General features: G+C 36.5%; 2 protein-coding genes across 6 annotated transcripts; both read right to left on the bottom strand.

The window, feature by feature from the left end:
- Positions 1-1,133: 1,133 nt before the first annotated feature.
- Positions 1,134-8,224, bottom strand: LOC18596198 (dentin sialophosphoprotein, putative (DUF1296)). Of its 4 annotated transcripts, none has more exons than XM_007024526.3 (10): positions 7,792-8,224; positions 6,595-6,638; positions 6,086-6,212; positions 5,305-5,443; positions 4,550-5,145; positions 3,566-3,905; positions 3,174-3,414; positions 2,912-3,007; positions 2,360-2,806; positions 1,134-1,585 (listed from the first exon to the last, which is right to left on the bottom strand). In XM_007024526.3, the coding sequence occupies exons 1-10, from the start codon at positions 7,955-7,957 to the stop codon at positions 1,253-1,255; spliced, it is 2,529 nt and encodes an 842-aa protein (XP_007024588.2). In that variant the 5' UTR covers positions 7,958-8,224; the 3' UTR covers positions 1,134-1,252. The 4 variants fall into 4 exon arrangements, with proteins under 4 accessions (XP_007024588.2, XP_007024585.2, XP_007024586.2 ...); XM_007024523.3 differs by having other exon boundaries at positions 3,174-3,444; positions 7,792-8,223; XM_007024524.3 differs by having other exon boundaries at positions 2,912-3,004; positions 3,174-3,444; positions 7,792-8,223.
- A 1,355-nt stretch (positions 8,225-9,579) lies between these two features.
- On the bottom strand, positions 9,580-15,167 carry LOC18596197 (protein Brevis radix-like 2). Of its 2 annotated transcripts, none has more exons than XM_018123767.2 (5): positions 14,480-15,167; positions 13,628-14,004; positions 11,548-11,683; positions 10,675-11,066; positions 9,580-9,945 (listed from the first exon to the last, which is right to left on the bottom strand). In XM_018123767.2, the coding sequence occupies exons 1-5, from the start codon at positions 14,603-14,605 to the stop codon at positions 9,867-9,869; spliced, it is 1,110 nt and encodes a 369-aa protein (XP_017979256.1). In that variant the 5' UTR covers positions 14,606-15,167; the 3' UTR covers positions 9,580-9,866. The 2 variants fall into 2 exon arrangements, with proteins under 2 accessions (XP_017979256.1, XP_007024583.2); XM_007024521.3 differs by lacking the exon at positions 14,480-15,167 and adding an exon at positions 14,351-14,369.
- Positions 15,168-18,370: the final 3,203 nt, after the last annotated feature.

Raw genomic sequence — 18,370 nt, 5'->3', positions numbered from 1 at the left:
TCTAAAAACACATTTTTTAACTATTAAATACTTAAATTGATAGAAAGTGTGTTTTTTCATGAGTTTTAAAACTGATGTCGTACATGTAGAGGTAATTAGATAAAGAGCAGGAGCCAGGAAAAGAAAATTATGTAAATATAAATGCATCTCAAAAACAAGATGTAAAGTTAGAAGACAAGTCAGGGTGTTAGTGCAAGAATTTGAATCCACATGAAAGAAAGAGAGGGAGGCATTGGTAGGAGATAAAGCATAAAGGAAGGATTATTCGTCCAGGAAAGAAAAAGAAGAAAGGGAGGCTTCGTGCTTAGTCTTAAATGGGCATTGGGTGATCCTTGTAAGACCAACAAACAGCGCTGAGAGAAAAGCCAGGGGGGCAGGCAATGGGGCATCAAACATAGAAAGGCGAATGTGTTTGGCGATCCCGAGGAAGAAAGCACCCTACACCTACCTCTGTACACACACAACAAAGCCACCCACAAGGATTCCTCAGCCTGCTTTCCCTTTTTCCCTCTAAATACACAAAGGCGAGCCAACATGATCAAAAACATAACCTCTGATGCAACAGCAATGATGCAATCTTGCAACCCTTCAATAATAATATTAATAAACAAAAAGGATGAAAGAAACAAAGGCACATGCGTGGATCCACCACAGACTGGTACGTCACTGAAACATGAAAGACCAAAAGAGAAAGCTTAAGTGATTGAGTGCAGTGGGTAGTAAGTAACAAGTTCTGAATTGTTCTGTTTAATCATTCAAGCTGCATACAAATCCCACAAAAGTACTTCCTATGCTAATAGACCAAGTAAATCGAGACCCATTTTGGCAGCTAGACTAGCATGATTGGTCAGACCTACAAGATAAGGTCCAAAAAGCAAATGGCAGAGCTAGACAAACAATTGTATAGTTTATATGAAATCCTTCGAGGAAAATTGTTATACTTGCCAACATTTCTTTCCACAAAATCCTTCAACTCGGATCACATTTGGTTTCTGATTACACAATATGCAGTCATTTTATCTCTTCTATATTAATCTTTCCAATTTAATTAACAAAGATAGGCTGGACAGCACCTAAGCTGCTATCGGTGGCTTAGTGCAATTTAATAAAAACAGCCGGAAGAAAACAAGACGAGATTAAACACCAATTATGCATTCAATTAAAAAGATTGTGGGTTATTTCACAAAGAAAACTTTAAACTTTCTATAGCTACTTCACTCCCTTACAAGCGAAAGGGTTAGCTTGATGCTATTCAGAAGTTTGTTGTCCAGTTAAGATGACCCAATTGAGGTTGTTGGTAAGCACCTACTTGAGCCCCAGGAGCAGCTGGAGCAACCCCAACACCAACATTAGCACCCATAGCAGGGCCTAGATGTGGATTTGCCATTGCAGCAGGCTGTGGAGGAGGATGATACAACCCCGGGAATTGCATGTGAGAAGATTGTGCTGCAGCAGCATTAAAAGAAGCATGGCCTGTGTGAGATGGCATATAACCATGAGGTGTTTGTGGCATATTGTAGTATGGAGCAGACTGCAAGCCTGGTAGCTCCCTCGGGTTCTGAATCCAGAGATCTGATGTATCAGCCTGTCACATGCAAATGCAGTAAGCAAAGAGACTATGATTGACAATCAAACTAGCCAACTGAATAAAAACTATACACAGCAAGGACAAAAGAACATTTCAAACCAAAGAAACACATGCAGAATAACAGAAACTCATGGTGTGTGAAACACGCAAAGATATATCACACTGTAAAGGGCAATAATCAAATTGCACCTCCAACAGGCACAATTTTGATATCATGACTCCTAAATAAAAAGTCAATGCTCAACTAAATTTAAAATTCAAACTGCAAAACTCATGGGTGAGATCCTCTCTACTACTTCCCAATATATTCTTCCTCATCATTCACGTGTGTCAGACCCAGTCATTGACTGTGAACTGCACAGATATGAACAGTGACTATGGGTGCATGGAAAGTAACGGACAAGAGCCCAATCCAAAAATGAATAACCTGACTCCATAAATAGCATTAAGCAGTCTATGATTGTGATATTTCAGGGTTCAATCTAATTTGGCTACAAACAAAGAGGTCAATCACTTGAAAAACTTTGAAAAATTAGACATATCCTAGCTATTTATCTGTGCATAACGTGCTTTACTTTTTTCTCACTAGTCGGAACCTTTTTTGGGCAGATAAGTAGTCACCATGTTGCTCTCACAAACTGAATAAACTGCCATCCCAAAAGCAGATACAACAGGCCATTAAATAACCCTCAAGTCACTGACACTAATGGCTCGATATTTATTTTATTGGCTCATATTCTACTGGCTATTAGAGCGAAGAACATTTTTTACCTGTTGATTTGGAACATAAATATTGCCATCTTTATATTTGATCCGAGATGAATCTTCAAGACCTGTTGGATTCCCAACTACACCAGGAGCATTGATTGCATACCCAGATGGACTGGTAAAATTTCCAAACCCAGTAGGACTACCAGCAGGAACTGGCTTGAACTGCTGAATCCCGTACTTGAGGCCATTCGCATTAAGATGAGAACTACCTCCTGGCATCAGCACGTAGCTGCTACCATTCGATGGGTGTGGATAGGCAGGGTTACTGGAATAACCTGGCATCGCCATCTGTGGTAGATAAATCGGGGAGACAAACTGACGATACGGCATAATATTAGCAAAATGGGACACATGAACTTGTGGATACATCTGTGCTACTGGTGGTTGTTGCTGCTGCATCATTGGTATTGTTGATGCAGGGACATTTGCAGTATGCGCACTTAAGGCCTACAATTATCATTTAGAATTTGCATCAAATTGAGGTGATAAAAATAAACAAACAAGCCTTTCTAAAATGAATTCTGATTCTTAAATGCATGTAACGGCACTAACCTCCTGAGGGGATGGTAGACCTTGTCCTCTCGCAGTTTCATCTATTGGGGGTCTGAAATATGGTAAATCATAACCAGTTTGCGGATCATATGCCTGCTATCAAGCCAACACCACATCAGAACATTCCATTCAAGAAGCAAACAAATAAAAAAAGGTATTTATTCCAAAATTCAAATTTGCTTTATATCAGTTTCACTGACTAATAAATTTCATAAATACCCATTTGGGCAAGATCAGGTGTTATTCATAAGATTCAACATACCGAAAAACTAGGTAACTCAGGAGGATCTTGCTGCTTTTGTGACTCTGAAGGAGCATACGATGGACTGTTGTCCTGAACCAATCCAATATCGGCATAACTGTCCAAATTCTGAGGACTTGAAGTGTCTTTCGTATCAGGCAATTGATGTTCAGAAGCAGTACCAGAGAGTGGAGAATCAGATCCCGAATTTCCAATTTGATCATCTAAAATCTCAATGGGCTTGCCACCAGCAGCATCATCACTGGAAGTATCGGGAGCAGACACAGACAAACTGCTTAGATCAAATACAAGTAGAACAACATCAGAAAGAGGTCTTGACTCAACAACAAAATGTTAACTTTAGAGTTCAGACTCTACCAAATGTAAGCAATTACTTGGGAGAAAAGACCAACCTTGCAGCAGATTCCCCATTTGAGTCTTCTGCAACACCAGTGGCTTGAAAACCCGGCACAAAATTCCTTAAAGAATCAAATTCCACTCCAAAGCTGCCGAAAGTAAGTCTACAGCGATCATTCTCTGGGACACGAATGTGCTGTGCTATGATAACGTTCTCATTTTCGTAGATATTTACTTGCGAAAACTTATCTTGCAATTTAGCTGTTTCTGAATCCAAGCCCTTGGCATCATCAGCAGGAGGTGAAGCAGACTTTTTAGGTGTTCCAATAACTCCAGGATTATTAACACTTGATTTTTGGCTCAATTTTGGTTTCCACTCTTTATTATGTTGGTTAGCTGCATCAAATATGCATGATAAACTCTCCCATAAACTTAACAAACAAGTTCAAGTTAAGTGCTATAATAAGTACAAGCTATTGACAGCCATTTGTTAAAATAGCAGTTTAAAGTGATAAAATTATACCTAATTTGATCAATGAAAGGATGAAAAGCACTACAATAAGAAGCTTCTAACATAACATGAAGAGGCATTGACTTGATATCTAATACTATCACTACTTAACTGTGTCTCACATTCATACGTATTTAAACTCAATAGACATAGAAGTTCCTCACACTTTCAAGAAGCTTAAAATAATTAATGACTAATCATCATTAAGTTTAAAGAAACTGCACTTGGGTTCTTTTTAACACAACAGAAACATATTTGCAAAAAAATTAATAGTAATAATAATAACAGAAAGGCATCAAAGCCACATGATACAGCAATAACCAGCACATAATTAGTTAAGTTTTTCTTGAGATTCGTTTTCCTCTAGTATTTTGTAAACACACGTTATATGAAAACTGTTATTGTATATACAAGTGAAAAAATACCCAGGATAACAGTTTTAAAAAAATATATAATCATATCAAACCTACACCTTGACCAACACAAAGGACAGCTTATGAGATGGATGCTCATAGTTGAGAGGAAGTACCTTTTTGATGACCTAAAGCCTGTTGATTTTGCCTGCTCCCATACTGATTGCTCAGGAATGACCTGCTTCCAGAAATTCCAGGCATGATCGATTCAGTTGCACTAGTATGACTGAGCTGGTCTGCTCTAGAAATTGAAGGAAAAGATCGAAATGCCTCTGATGAATTATCCCTCCCTACAAGTGAATTGGAGAGAGAACCACTTGATCCAGATGAATCTTTGACAGCATTTTCAGAAGGCTGACGGCGAACACCCACAACCCCAACTTCACGCTTAATAGCACCAACAGCACCAGAGGATCTCGAATCAGGAGAAGGCACATGAACAGGATCTGTAGAGGAGGAATAAACCCCAACAACTGAGCTGCTTGATGATTGAGTGGCAGCATGTGCTTGAGAATTATTGGGCTTCACTGCCTGTGACCGCGAAACAGCATTAGGAATAAAATTTCGCTTTTCCTCTGATATTTCTTTCCTATCAATACCACTTGAATTTGCATCACGAGCATGTCTCGTTTGTGAACTGGATGGTCCATTAGAAGTTTGAGATAAACTCCGAGAACTAAAGGGTCTCTGATTGCTTGATGTTCCTGTGGAGCTGCAGAATGGTAATAAAAAAAGAATACTCAGTGCATGTGATTTCACGAGGTCTACAACATCAGTAAATATAGGCATAAAAGAATAAACAAAGCTTACGGTTCAGCAAAAAAAAGGCTAGAGTGGAATGGCAAATAAATAACTACCAAATAAACATTACCCCTTTTCAGCAACATTCACAGGCACTTGCTCATTTGCAGAGGTTGAACATTGTGAGAAAGGAGTCTTCATATCTTTATTTGCATTTTGGTTAACTCTGTTGTCCCTCACAATACGAAACTCTCTGTTGACTCCTGCATCTAGTAAGGAACTATCCATTAAATAGCAGAAAAAGGTTAAAAACGCCTCATTATAGTCAATAATCAGTAGCTGACGACGTTATGTAGAAGTAGATGGTAAACAATGCAACAAAAGAACTGTTCTTCTATACATGAGAAAAATTAACACACATTACATGTATAAAATTTATACAAACTACGGAAAAAAACACCTTAAACTGTGGGATTGAATGGAAGGATGGAAATCCAATACTTAAATTATAAAAGCCTTCCAGATTTTGGTAAATGAATAATAAAGAAAAATATATATATATATCTGATGAAGTTGAGTACAAGAGTACCAAGAAAATCTCACCAGATCAGCATATTGCACAAATTGCAAAACCAAGACATTAGACATCAATATACAATGACTATTATACAATAGTGCAAATCATTACAATCACCAATTTCTCCATTATCCATCTTCATCCACAATATTAAAATCAACTTTTTAGTCAATTAACAACGAAGGAAATCATTAAAGACACTTAAGAGTTCCTAACTTTAATATTCACTCCTTGATCATGAGGCAGAATAGTGTTTAGCTAGAAGAGAATACATAATCAAGCATTACTCGCCAATAAAGTTCAAATCGTTAAACACGTTATCTTAATGAATTACCCGGCAAAGTATTGCGAGTATAGCTTCCTCTTCGAGAACCACGTTCAGGATATGGACGAAATTTCATCCCTTGACCAACATTCTCAGAACGTTTTCTTGAATCCAAGGAAACTTTGTACTCAATGCTCTATCATAATAAAATGTCAAATCAGAACAAGTTTTTCACATCTGTGCATTACCTATCTAAAGGGCTCACATTTCAAGATATTATATTTAATAGGAATTCAAGGCATCGACATTTTCTCAATTACTAAGGATACAAGATCAATCAAATATGTAAGTATCACAGGATACATTAATAGCAGAATAATATAAATGATTAAAACTTCGTGAACAGAGGCAACTATCAAATACTGAAAATGTGTGCAAATCAACAAATAAGCTAATATAAAAGTGTGCTCTACTTACCACATGTGATGTTGAAAAACAACCCTCTATTGCTAAGAAAGCAACGAAATGCACAAAAAGATTTGCCAAAAACCATATTAGGATACTAAACAAGATTATACCTCTTTCTTCCGGTCTCTTTTTCTCCTTACTTCATGAAAAGTATCTGAGAACAAAGAATGAGAATAAATATAAATAAGAAACATTTACAGAGTACATTTAAAATATCATCTAAACAAAATAGGAAACTGAAGCCACAACATAACCAGAAGGACAAAAGAAATTATCAACTTTTGAGAACTCATACAGCACTCCACAACTTCTATTGAACAATTTACCAGTTCGATGAAAGTTTCCCAAACAATACAAGACATGACCAATCCCCTCTTAACATCATATGTGCGTGAACCAACCACGTTCACAACTTCACCATGCATGGCACGGACATAACCAGTAGACAGACATAATCCTCAAGTCTATCCAATGTATAATGCCGAAAGCGAGAAATCAGCTCAGAAACAAGCCAATGAGGATCATAATGCCAATTTTATGACATACAAAGATAAGCTGCTTACTTGTCATGCATCAAATCACTGAGATTGTAAGAAAGTAAAGCAATTACAAAAACACGATACCTTTTTGTGCTGTCTCTATCTATAGGATTCAATAAACTAAATAAATCAATCAACCTTGAAAAGCATAGATTTTTATTCTTGGCTTGTGCTAATCAAATTTAATGTATTATCCCGCCTCCCCCCACCCCCACCCCCCCACCAACTATATCTGAGCAACCAAACTAAGTTTTAGCAAAAATTGATTGATGGTTTATCAGCAGGCTCAACACAAACCCACCAAGGCAAAATGCACCTAGCATAACAAAAAGAAGAATCAATACCCAATCTTTGAGACTCAGTAAAATGCACCTACTATAATGCAAAGATGAGCACCATGGCAAAGCAAATGAAAACGAGTATCATCAAACGGGCAAAAACTACATTATCAGCAAGCCAAAACATCCAGCAATAATCATCACGCCCTAAACCTCCTCCATAAAACAATAATAAACTTTCACACACCAAACCAATACAAATTAAAATAACTCAATACCTTAGTAACAAACCCAAAAAAAAAAAAATACACACACACACACAACTTGAACCAGAACAATCCTAAGTTATTGACCTCAAACTCCCGACACTTAACACCACTGCAGAGCAAGCAAAACTCACTTCCCAAAGCACCAAAACAAAACATAGAACACCATAAGAACAGGCAACAGCAACAGGATGAAAAAAGGGGGTTTTAGGAAAAAAGTTGACCTTGATGAAGCAATTTCTGGGTAGTTTCATTAGGATCCATGTTGGCCTCTTTCAAGGCAACATAAATATCAGCATCAGAGTGATTGCCAACTATTTCCTTAATTGACTGTATTGTCTGCCTCACTGGCGCTGAGATATCTCCTTCGATTCTTGCCCCACTTACCATCTCTCTCCCTCTCTCTCTGTTTCAAAACACTCCAAAAAAAAAGAAAAAGAAGAAAACTTTCACTTTCCGCACCAATATTTTTTTTTAAATAAAAAAACCCAGTTTGATCATCCAAATTCTATTCTGAATATAAAGAGGGTTTCTTTGATTATTGCTATATTATTAATACCCTTTAAAAGAGAAGAGCTAGGGTTTGCATTTAGATAGATGGTGAAGAACGGCTTTACAGGGAGAGAGAAAGAGGTTTGGGAGCGAGGGTTTTGAAAACGTTTTTACTTGGGAAAAAAATTCCGAATTGGGGATCTGCTTAATGACTGATCTGCCCCCTTCCAATTTTGTATATTTTCTGTATTGCCCTTTGATGAACAACCATTTCCTTTTCTGTGGTTTTGTTTGGTATGAAAGCAAATTAAAGATTGCTGATTTAGAGGAAATAATTATTAGGAAAACCTTGGAACTATTTTGCCCTAATTAGCGTTTTCCTTGTAGGAAAGGAATAATCCTTAGTAATTTTTGTACACTAATTAAGTTATCATTGTCAATCATGTCCATGATTATAGACCATGTGTTCTTTATGATTTGCTGCATTACTTACATTTTCCATGATCATCAGTTACTAATCATATTCTTATTTTCATCCTTTATTGTTAAAAATAAATAAAAGAAAAACGTTACAGCTGCAATTGTTTGGAAGGAAAGAGAAGAAAAACCAAAAAGCAGGGGTGGTATTGGGATTGGCTTTGTACCAGAGGCTTCTTTACCATTTGTATTTTTGCTTTGAGTTATAGAGACTAGAGAAAGAAATAAAAGCGATGGAGTTGGAAATTTTTTCTTCTGTAAAAGCCAAAGGCCATTGGAAAATTGGCAACGAGACGTGGACTAGCAGGGGACTACAGGACCAGTAGAGGGCCATTTTCAAAATTTTGAGCCTTGCGTCACCACATCATTTGTTTTTACATTAAGAAAGCAATTTAAAGCAAATGAACATCATGATGGATGAATCAATGCACTACTCATTTCCAACACTATTAAATGATTCATCTATTATGAGTAATTTTTAATTCAATTTTTTTTTAATTTTCAAAAAGTAAGAAATTTTCGATTTAGATTTTACGAAAAGTACGCAATGTGTTTTCTTTATTTCAGTAATGAACATAGTAAAGTCAATTTTATTGTAAAATTAAATAATAAAAAACCTGTTAAACAAATTAACCGATAAACAATGTATGAATTAATAATCTTATTAATTTTATTTTAAATTTATATTCAAAAGGCATGTTAGTACAATAAATTTATTTTTCCAAAAAATAAAATCTAAAACGGATCACAATTCAACGCTCCCTAGGCTTTCATAGCATAGAAAAGATGGCCCGTGGCATCGCATTGCAACAATGAAAGCCTAATGGACCCTATTGTAGGCCCATCCAGGTTATGGGCCAGAAATAAAAAATTGTTTTGGTGTAGGCTAGCAAGTGGTTTTCACCTCGAAGCTTTTTCGACTGAAGATGTAAAATGGGATTTTTAATCATATTTCTACTCGGTAGAGACCAAAAAAAAGAAAGAACGGTAAATGTGAGAACAGTTGAAGGTCTAGATGGTAGTTGTTGGACGAAAAGTAGAGCTGTGAGTGAATATGAACAAATATTATTTTGACTAACATTTCTCATCATCTTTTCAATGGTCAAACCCCAAAGCGACCCAACATTTGCACCCAACCACATATGGGGAAAAAAAGGAAGGGAAAAGAAGAAAGAAAAAGATCAATAATTGAGGATATGACCAATACCCAGATTTGATGCATTGTAAGCTTTGTGATTAGTTGTGCCCAGGCACACAGGAGCTTCTAACACCACTTTGTCAAAAGGAGACAACTTCCAGATGCTGGTCCATCTCATTGATTTGCTAAATCTCACAAGTACTGTTCTTGTATCCTGGCTCGGTTTTCGTCCCACCACATCCTTGCATGCATTTCTCCAAACCTTTCTCGGCTGCATCACACATAAAAGAAAAACAAATGAATTCAATAGTAAATGGTAAGCTATCTGCTGCTGTTTGCAAATGGGGCCATGGAGAACCGGAAAATTGGAGTCCTGGCTGACAATAGGGGTGTGGGGACTATGTGCGAAAGGCCCACAATTCACAGCAGGATATCCTAGGAGGTGAGGGGACCAGCATCACAAGTTAAACTAACAATAATAAGGCTTAGGTTTTTGGATCCTTCACGGACTCCAGGGAAACTCTTTGAACTCCTACTGAGACCAAACTAAATCTTATGCTGGCGTCAAACATGCCATTGTTTGCTTCTATAAGGATTGTCCATTCCTTAAACGGAAGTTATGTAACTCAATGCTAATTATAATGTCAATCTATTCCAGCTAACATTTGGCAATACAGCAAACGTCATTTAAAAAAAAAAAGAAACCTCCAATCAGAACTTAGTTCAAGGACCAGACTGCAGGTGGAAATAAATCGAGTATGGGTTCACTGTATTCTCAGCTATTGGAATTGTTAAACTATTATCAGTTAATAATAATCAGCAAGGAAACCCAGGACCAAAATAACAGTTTTCTGCTTTTGTTCCCATCCATTCTCATGTCTTAGACCAAGAAAATGTGCATTCATCTAGTTACTATAAGACCGCTTTAGCTTATTAAAAAAAATTCCGCTTTAACAGTTTTGACCTTTAATCCATCTTTCCTGTCAAAGAAACCACATACCTGAAGCGGACACGTCTAAGCTCCCGAGTGCCACCAGGGAGTGCTCTAATAGTGATGTAAACCCCTGGTTCATCCTGTTCAACCCATTCAGTTTCCATGTCACTGGCATTACTGATGGAGAGCTCTCCAGAGCAATCTGCCTCTCTCGATGAACTAGTCCTAACAGAGCCATCAACCGATGATGTCTCAGTCTTGGCTCCACTAATACTGGAGAGTTTTGGTGTTGAAGCAAGTGCAGCTGAGTCATAGCATTGACGGGAATGTGTTGGGTGATGATCCAGGGAATCTGATGAAGAATAGCCCATTCCTGCTGGGCGGACAAAGTTGCGCAGGCGTTCTTTGTTCAGGGGTGGAGTCACAGGACTGTCCTTTGCAGATTCAATTCTAGAGCCCTAGAAGGGAAGGACAAAAACTAACTTTAAAAACCCAAAAACTTATGGACATGTCATTTCACTAAAAGTAAGACAATTATGGTGATCTTTGCATGAAATTCCAGGGTAGCAATTCCATTATGCAGGGAGTAAACCCCCAAGAGGGCAGTATGACATCAAAGAATGATATTGCTTGAAACCTTGAAAATGTTAAACCTGTAAGTTGGCTGAAAAATTAAAACCAAAGAGATAAGATCCTTCAATCATGGACTGATTGCATCTATTTTAAATGTGGTACTCAAATATATCTAATGCAATTTCTTACTTTCAAACCTAATGGTGTAAAAGTCCAATCCACATCCCAAAGCATGCTAAAGGAGTTTTTTGTAGTTTACCACTTAAAAATAGATAGAATAGAGTTGAAAAAGTAAGAAATAGGACTTCACCAACTCATGCTAAGGACAACAAAAAGGTCAAAAATACACGCAGAAAAGAAGCTTACTTCATCTTCGGATCTTGGGGGAGTTGGAAGTGGGACTGCTTGACGATTAAAGCGTTGAACATTGTATAATTCCATGACCTTGTCATAGTTCTCTGCCCACCACCTTTGAGCTTGCCATTTATTAAACATTTCACGGCTGATTAAATTAACAAAAGGATAGATTAGCTCTCCAGGCAATCAACAAGAAACTTTAGAATGAAAGAATAGCAGAAGCTGATAATTGCACTATTGAAGTTTCAATATCCATGAGATGACAAGTTTGCAAAAGATGAAATGAACAAATAGAACAGAATTACAGAAGCCAAGTGCTTTGATAATTACACTTGAACCCATTAAAAAGATAGTTGCTTATCAGAAGAATTAAAGAAGCCAAGTGCCTTGATAATTACACTAGAACCCATTAACAGGATAATTAAGAACATCATTTGGCATTCAAAATGTCATCAAGAAGAACCAGGTGATTAAGAGGCAAAATCATTTATGTTTAAAGAGGCAAAGACATAGATGTTTAAGTTCCCAACTGATAATATAAAAGCCAAAATACTCTTTGTGCTATGTTGTCCAAAAATAGTTTTCATACAATAATTATCAGAACTAAATATCCCATCAATTTAGCAGCATAATTAGCAGATAAAAAGTGGGTCTGTTAATAAAGCCAAGAACAACCATTGCAAATATGCAATCTGATGCTTTCACATATTGGTAATCACCTTCACTCTTCAAGTGTGGCTGGTATAACCAATATTTTCTAGATCAAAGACAGACATAAGAATGTTTCAAAGTGCAATATAAGGACAAAACTGGAAAAAAGAGTAACTGAAAAGAAGTGTGATTTTTTCCCCTTTCAAAATTTCTGATAAATATTATATCATCATTTCTATATATTATGGAAGATGAGATCTCCACATATATCCATTCCTAATAGCTAAAGAAGAAAGTTTGTCAAAATATTAGGAGATGATGAAAAAAAAATGACATAAACCAGCTAATATACAACCAGAAATATATGGTCTTATCTGTTCATAATCTTCTTTCAAAATTATAAGATGGTACGGAAATTAATATTATTATAAACCATTGGTGCTTAAAAACTGAAGCCATCAAAGTTCCTATATGAGAAGCACAAAGGAAGGGAAGATGGTCTGCTGATGGAGATCGTCCAAAATTCCCAAAGGAGAAGCACAAGATTCACACAATTTTTTGGCCCTTAAAAGAACAACTGTTAATTTACAAGCAATGACTTGATGTACAAAAGGACATTTTCTTGTGATTCTAATAAATGCTCTGTATGGTCGTTATCATCAAGTAATGTAAATTTTGCCAGTGATCTCCCTGAAGGACCAAAAAGAACTGTATGTACCAACATCGCATGTGAAGAAGACATTTCTTTAGTCCTTTAGTGTTACACTAGATTCACCAAGCAGTGTAATGCATTCAGAAAGGTCATATAGAACTTGGCCCTAGTGTCATCTCAAGTTCCAGTTAACTCTTGTGCATACCAAGATTACAATAAAACCCACTGTCCAAGGATTGAATGGTTTAACCATCTAGCTTCGATTGAGTTTTTTTAGGCAGGAGACAAAGGACTTATTGCCCTTAGCAAACCATAATTCACTGGAAATACAAAAAAGCTATAATGCAAGTGGGCCAAGCCATAAAGTGAGAACCATATATGGGGCCACTTTAATGATGCTGTATAGTTTTTCACTCATAAAACCTCACATGAAAATTTAGCGCAACAGTCACACACATAAAATGACAAAGGATAATGTCAAAATGCCCCAACTCCAATTACCACCACCACCATACTAACCACACGTATTCACAATCAAACAAACCGAAACCTTCAATATCAAACTCAAGAGCCAAGAACGGCATCCAAACTACAAGGAGACAATTTCAAAACAGAACAATAAAAACACTTCAAAACCAGATATTTCAAATACAAGAAATGTTTAAACCACAAAGGACAATACAAATATGGCTACCGTTTCAATACCAAAAATTAAAATCATGTGCTCACGTTCAAACAAATCAGAACCTTCACTATCATATATACCAATAACAAAAAAAATGGTACCTGAATCGAATCCGTTTCAGATCATTCCCTCCCTCAGGCAATGAAACAAAAGTGATTAAAACACCAGGCTCCACTTGTGCAACCCATTCCTTAGGCTCATCTTCCTCCATAAACAGTACTGATTCTGTACGGCCACTAACAGACGCTGGTGTTCCTTCACCGCTGGAAAGTCCTTTTAGTCTTGATTCCATCTCCTTGCCCCAAATCCTGGGCGTGGAATTCGAACTTCCTGTTCTGCGGTATGGGCAATGGAAGCGTGCCGAGTCAGAGGCGGCGTCAGAGTCTGCATAGTTCTGGTTATGGTTATGGTTTGAAGAACCAGAACAAGGCTTGCAGTTTTTATAAGCTCCTGATGCTTTCAATGCCATGTCTTTGATCTGAAAATTATAAATATAAAAAGAAGTCCTCTGTCACTTAAAATCTTATTATGTTGGAAAAAAAATAGCAACAAGAAAAGAAAACAAATTCAGGGATTTGTTGCTTTACCCATTTTGATTTCAAAATTGGAGAAGGAAAAGAAAAACAAACTCGCTTAAGGTTTAAGAAATATGGCGGATTCAGGATTAGCTATCTTTGGTTGCTAAAAAAATGAAGGAACCCAAGAGAACAGGAAAATAATTCCAAACTTATTTTTACAACAAAAACAAAATTGAGCCGATCAAAGTCAAATTTTAAAGTAAACTCCCCCTTCCTTTACCAGCTTATGAATAGTGAAAAACTCACCGGATTCAAAGCAGAACTTCAAATATTCCTAGTCGTTTTTTCCCGCATTTTCTCAGCAAAAAAACACAAAAGCGTGTATGCAAATTTCTACATAGATATATGTATGTAGTAAATTAGTAATAATAATACCTGAGAAGTGAGGGCCTTAAGGGCTTGCCTAGTCCTAGGAGTCTCCAAAGTATCTTCATCCTGTTGGCCCCCAATAGATCCATTGTTATCGTTTAGCTGCTTTGAACAAGCTATACACGTTAACATCTCCCCTTCTCTCTCTCTCTCTCTCTCTCTCTCTCTCTCTCTCCTTCTAACCCACCCGACAACAAAAACCCAGATCAGATTCAACAACCAAATTTCATAAACAAATGTATGTGGCTATGTCAACGAGAGAAGGAAGCTTGTTCACGGGAATTTCTCTTTGGTTACGTTTAACGCTTTAGAATATTTAAGCTTCAAAAGGCAGAGTGGGCTGGGTGATTTCATAGCGTGAAAGAGTAACACGAAAGAAAGAGAAGAATCAGAGAGATCCCAAGGGATGATAGCAAGAATATAATAATAATAATGACTAATAAGTTTGGATTGACAGGGGAAGCATATAATAAAAAAGAAAAAAGAAGTGGAAGTGACCGTTAATGGAGGAGAAAATAGGGCATGGCTTTTTGGGATCGAAATGAAAAGAAAGAGTAAGAAATCCTCTCTTGTTTCTTTGGCTCTGCCTCTGCCCTCTCTACCCTCTGTCTACAAAGTAAAAACAAATAATTTCTATGTCTGGCTTGAGCTTGAGTTTCCTCTCTCTCTCTCTCTCTCTCTCTCTCTTCCTTACTGCCACTGGATTTTTTTGAGGAGGCTATTGAGATTTGGGCTAATCCCACAAGTGGTACCATTTTGTAGCTGTCTAGTAGTCAATTTCTCATTGTAGCCTTTTTTTCTTTTTTTAACCTCCTCAAGAATTTTCTCTTTCAAATAAATAAATAAATAAATAAAAGTATATTCTAAACATGGAAATTGAAACACAGACATGCATTTTTATTTTTATTTTTTGTGGTTAATTTCAGAACGAAATCGAGTTTTGAGATTTCATTATAAACAATAAATGATGTCATTATTATCAATTGAAAAAAAAGGAAATAAATGTTTTTCTCCCTTGGGCTGCATTAATAGCAAACATCTATTTTTGCATGATAACGAATTTTTGGAATTAATGTGGTCACAAGTCAAAAAAAAAAAAAGAATATTTGCTTTGCAGGAGCTCCCTCCAATATAGCATAGCATGCACATATATTAATTAAATTGATCCCTTAGCAATTTTTTATTTCCTGTCTTTGAAATAATATTACTAAACATATAATACAATTAGTCTATAATTAAATATAACACAAATTTTTCACGAGAAATATTTTTATTTTAAAAAAAAGGGGACATTTCTCGTGAGAAAATTAACATAACATGTATTATTTAACAACAACGTGTGATACTTTAAAGACAACAATTACATGGTAATAAAAATCCCTATAACAAATATTGTGAATAACGTTACCTTTGACTCAGGAAAATTAAATTTGATTCTTTTTCTACAAAATATCAGAACATTATCACAAAAAACAAAATTGAGAAGAAATAATTGCCATGTTGACTATTGATTAATGATCTGACAGGTACAAAACTTACAAATTATTTGCTTAGTTTAATGATAAATAAACACTTAAGCCTTAATCTTTGGAATTTAAACCCTTCAATTTAATTTAAGAATAAAAAAAGAAAAAGAAATACTAGTGGTTATTGTAAGTTCTAACGTTTGAGTGAAAAGTGGGTTGCATGAAAACTGGAAAAGGGCATTAGCTTAGGGGAGGAGGGTCGTACCAGGGATTGTCTTTATGGGGGGTGGCGCCACCCTATGGACCAGATCAGCGCCGAGATTGGGTTAGGAAAAAGAAAGCAAAAGGTGAAAAAGAGAGACGCCTAAGCCAGTGCTGTGGGGGCAGTGGGGCTAGCAAAAAAAAAAAGAGAAGAAATTATTATTTTTTCCTGCTGAAATCCTGATCATATGTGAGTTTTTGTGACAAACTTGCGTGCATGTGTGTGAACTTTTATTTATTCTCTACTGATAGCGTCAACAGGTGTTTCCCATGGCTGACACCTGTCATTCTCGATGTGAAATTTTGGGTGTGCGGGAATTGCAAAAAACGGCTACTTTGGTTAACTGCTTTAGTTTCTTGGGTCTGCTTTGCATTTCAATTCCATACTTTAGTTTCTTGGGTCTGCTTTGCATTTCAATTCCAATCAATTTCCACCTACCTCTTTACTTCTTTCTTGTTCAACTGCACTCTCTCTTTAATATTTCACTTTGCATGTGATGTAAACTAGTATTACAGTTTGTTTTTTTTATGGTAAAGTATTAAATAAGGACTAAGTAGGTTGACCTAATCATCACATGCATGGTAAATGCTCTCCCTAAGTAACAAGTTCTCCATCTTTCTTTTCAAACTATTGGATGATTCTGAATTCCCTTTGGAAAAGTATTAAAGCTTGGGTTTTTTTTTTCAATACTTGTTCTTAATTTGTTAGGATTTGTACCCAAAACTTATAGCATTTTATTTATACAACACCTTTTCTATGTTTGGGCAACAAAGTTAGTATGGGTTTTCCTTGCTTATTCTTTTTTCTTCATAGAGATAGATAGCAAGCTGCTCCTTCATTCATATATGTCAACTTCAAGGCAAGGGTTAAAGGGAGTCTTGAATCTTGCAATAAAACGAGAGGAGGTGGTCCAACAGACACCAATGGATGGAGGGCACCTCTTTTTCACTTGTGTTTGAAAATCAAAGAATTTAATTTGATTGGGGAATAGGTACTGTCTCCCAAAACATTGGTGTCAATCAAGTAGATCATGCAGCTTGACCATTGGATGTTGTCGAGCGGTGACGGACGATTGAGCCAAGGCAAGAGCCACTAGATCCTACCCCAATGCATTCATTTCAAAGAACATGCAAATTAACACACACACGCACACATAAAAGAAAAGGAAAATTTTTGAAGATGGATTCAAACTTTGCTCAAGGAAGAACACAAGGGTAAGGGAGTTTTATAATTATTTAGCAAGATTCAGTCATATTTGTGGGGATGATAGAGTCACGTGAACTAGCAAATTTATTAATTAAGGGTAAAGTACGTAGGCCAATAGCATGATCTGGCAAAACCTTAGGGAGGGGGGGCAATAGCATGGGGTTTTACTAGATTAGTATTGACTAATAAAGGAAAAGGAGTTAAGTTTTACCAGTTGACTGTCTGGTTCACATCAAATTCGTCCTTTTGGGTAGCTTATTGAATATGTTAAGGGGGGGACCCCTTTTAGCAGTTGAAGAAAATAGGAAAGAAACAAAGAGTGAAATGAAGAACATTTCTATTGATAAATCATGTTTTTATTGGACCAAAAGCATAAAGATTTGTACATGATACAGCCCGAATTTATGTATCCCTGTGCATCTGATAGAGAAAATTCAATGACATTTGGGTAAACCAGCATTATTTTAAAACAGGAAATGAAGTAATGAACTGTTGCAATAAGTGCACATCAGTAGAGATCATTTCACAATTGTGGACTGTGTATGTATATCAGATCCAAATCCCATTTGACCTTTCATAGGCTACAGAAACTAAACTATGGATGGAAATTAATGACCGAAGTGTGGGTCATGATCCACACGAAAATCACACAGTTGCAAAAACTTGGAATGATTTGTAAGTTGAATGCATTCTCAGCCAAGAAAAATTGGAAGACCCTCAGCCTTAACTATGTATGCCACGTGGAGAAGGGGCTGCAACCCTGCAACATTGGCAAGTTATAATATCTGATAGGCCCCCCCACACCAACACAGATTGCTTCTTACCCCCCACACCAACACAGATTGCTTCTTACCTTGAACTGCATGTACGATTTTAGTATCAGTTTTGTGAATGAGTTCTTATAAATTATATATATACACTGATTAAAGTATTATTTTCCTTAAAACTGAAGGGGATATATAT

This window comes from Theobroma cacao, chromosome 6 (genome assembly GCF_053813885.1).
Source record: "Theobroma cacao isolate CCN51 chromosome 6, ASM5381388v1, whole genome shotgun sequence".
NCBI classification, from domain to species: Eukaryota; Viridiplantae; Streptophyta; class Magnoliopsida; order Malvales; family Malvaceae; genus Theobroma; species Theobroma cacao.
This window is presented reverse-complemented; position numbering and strand designations above follow the sequence as displayed.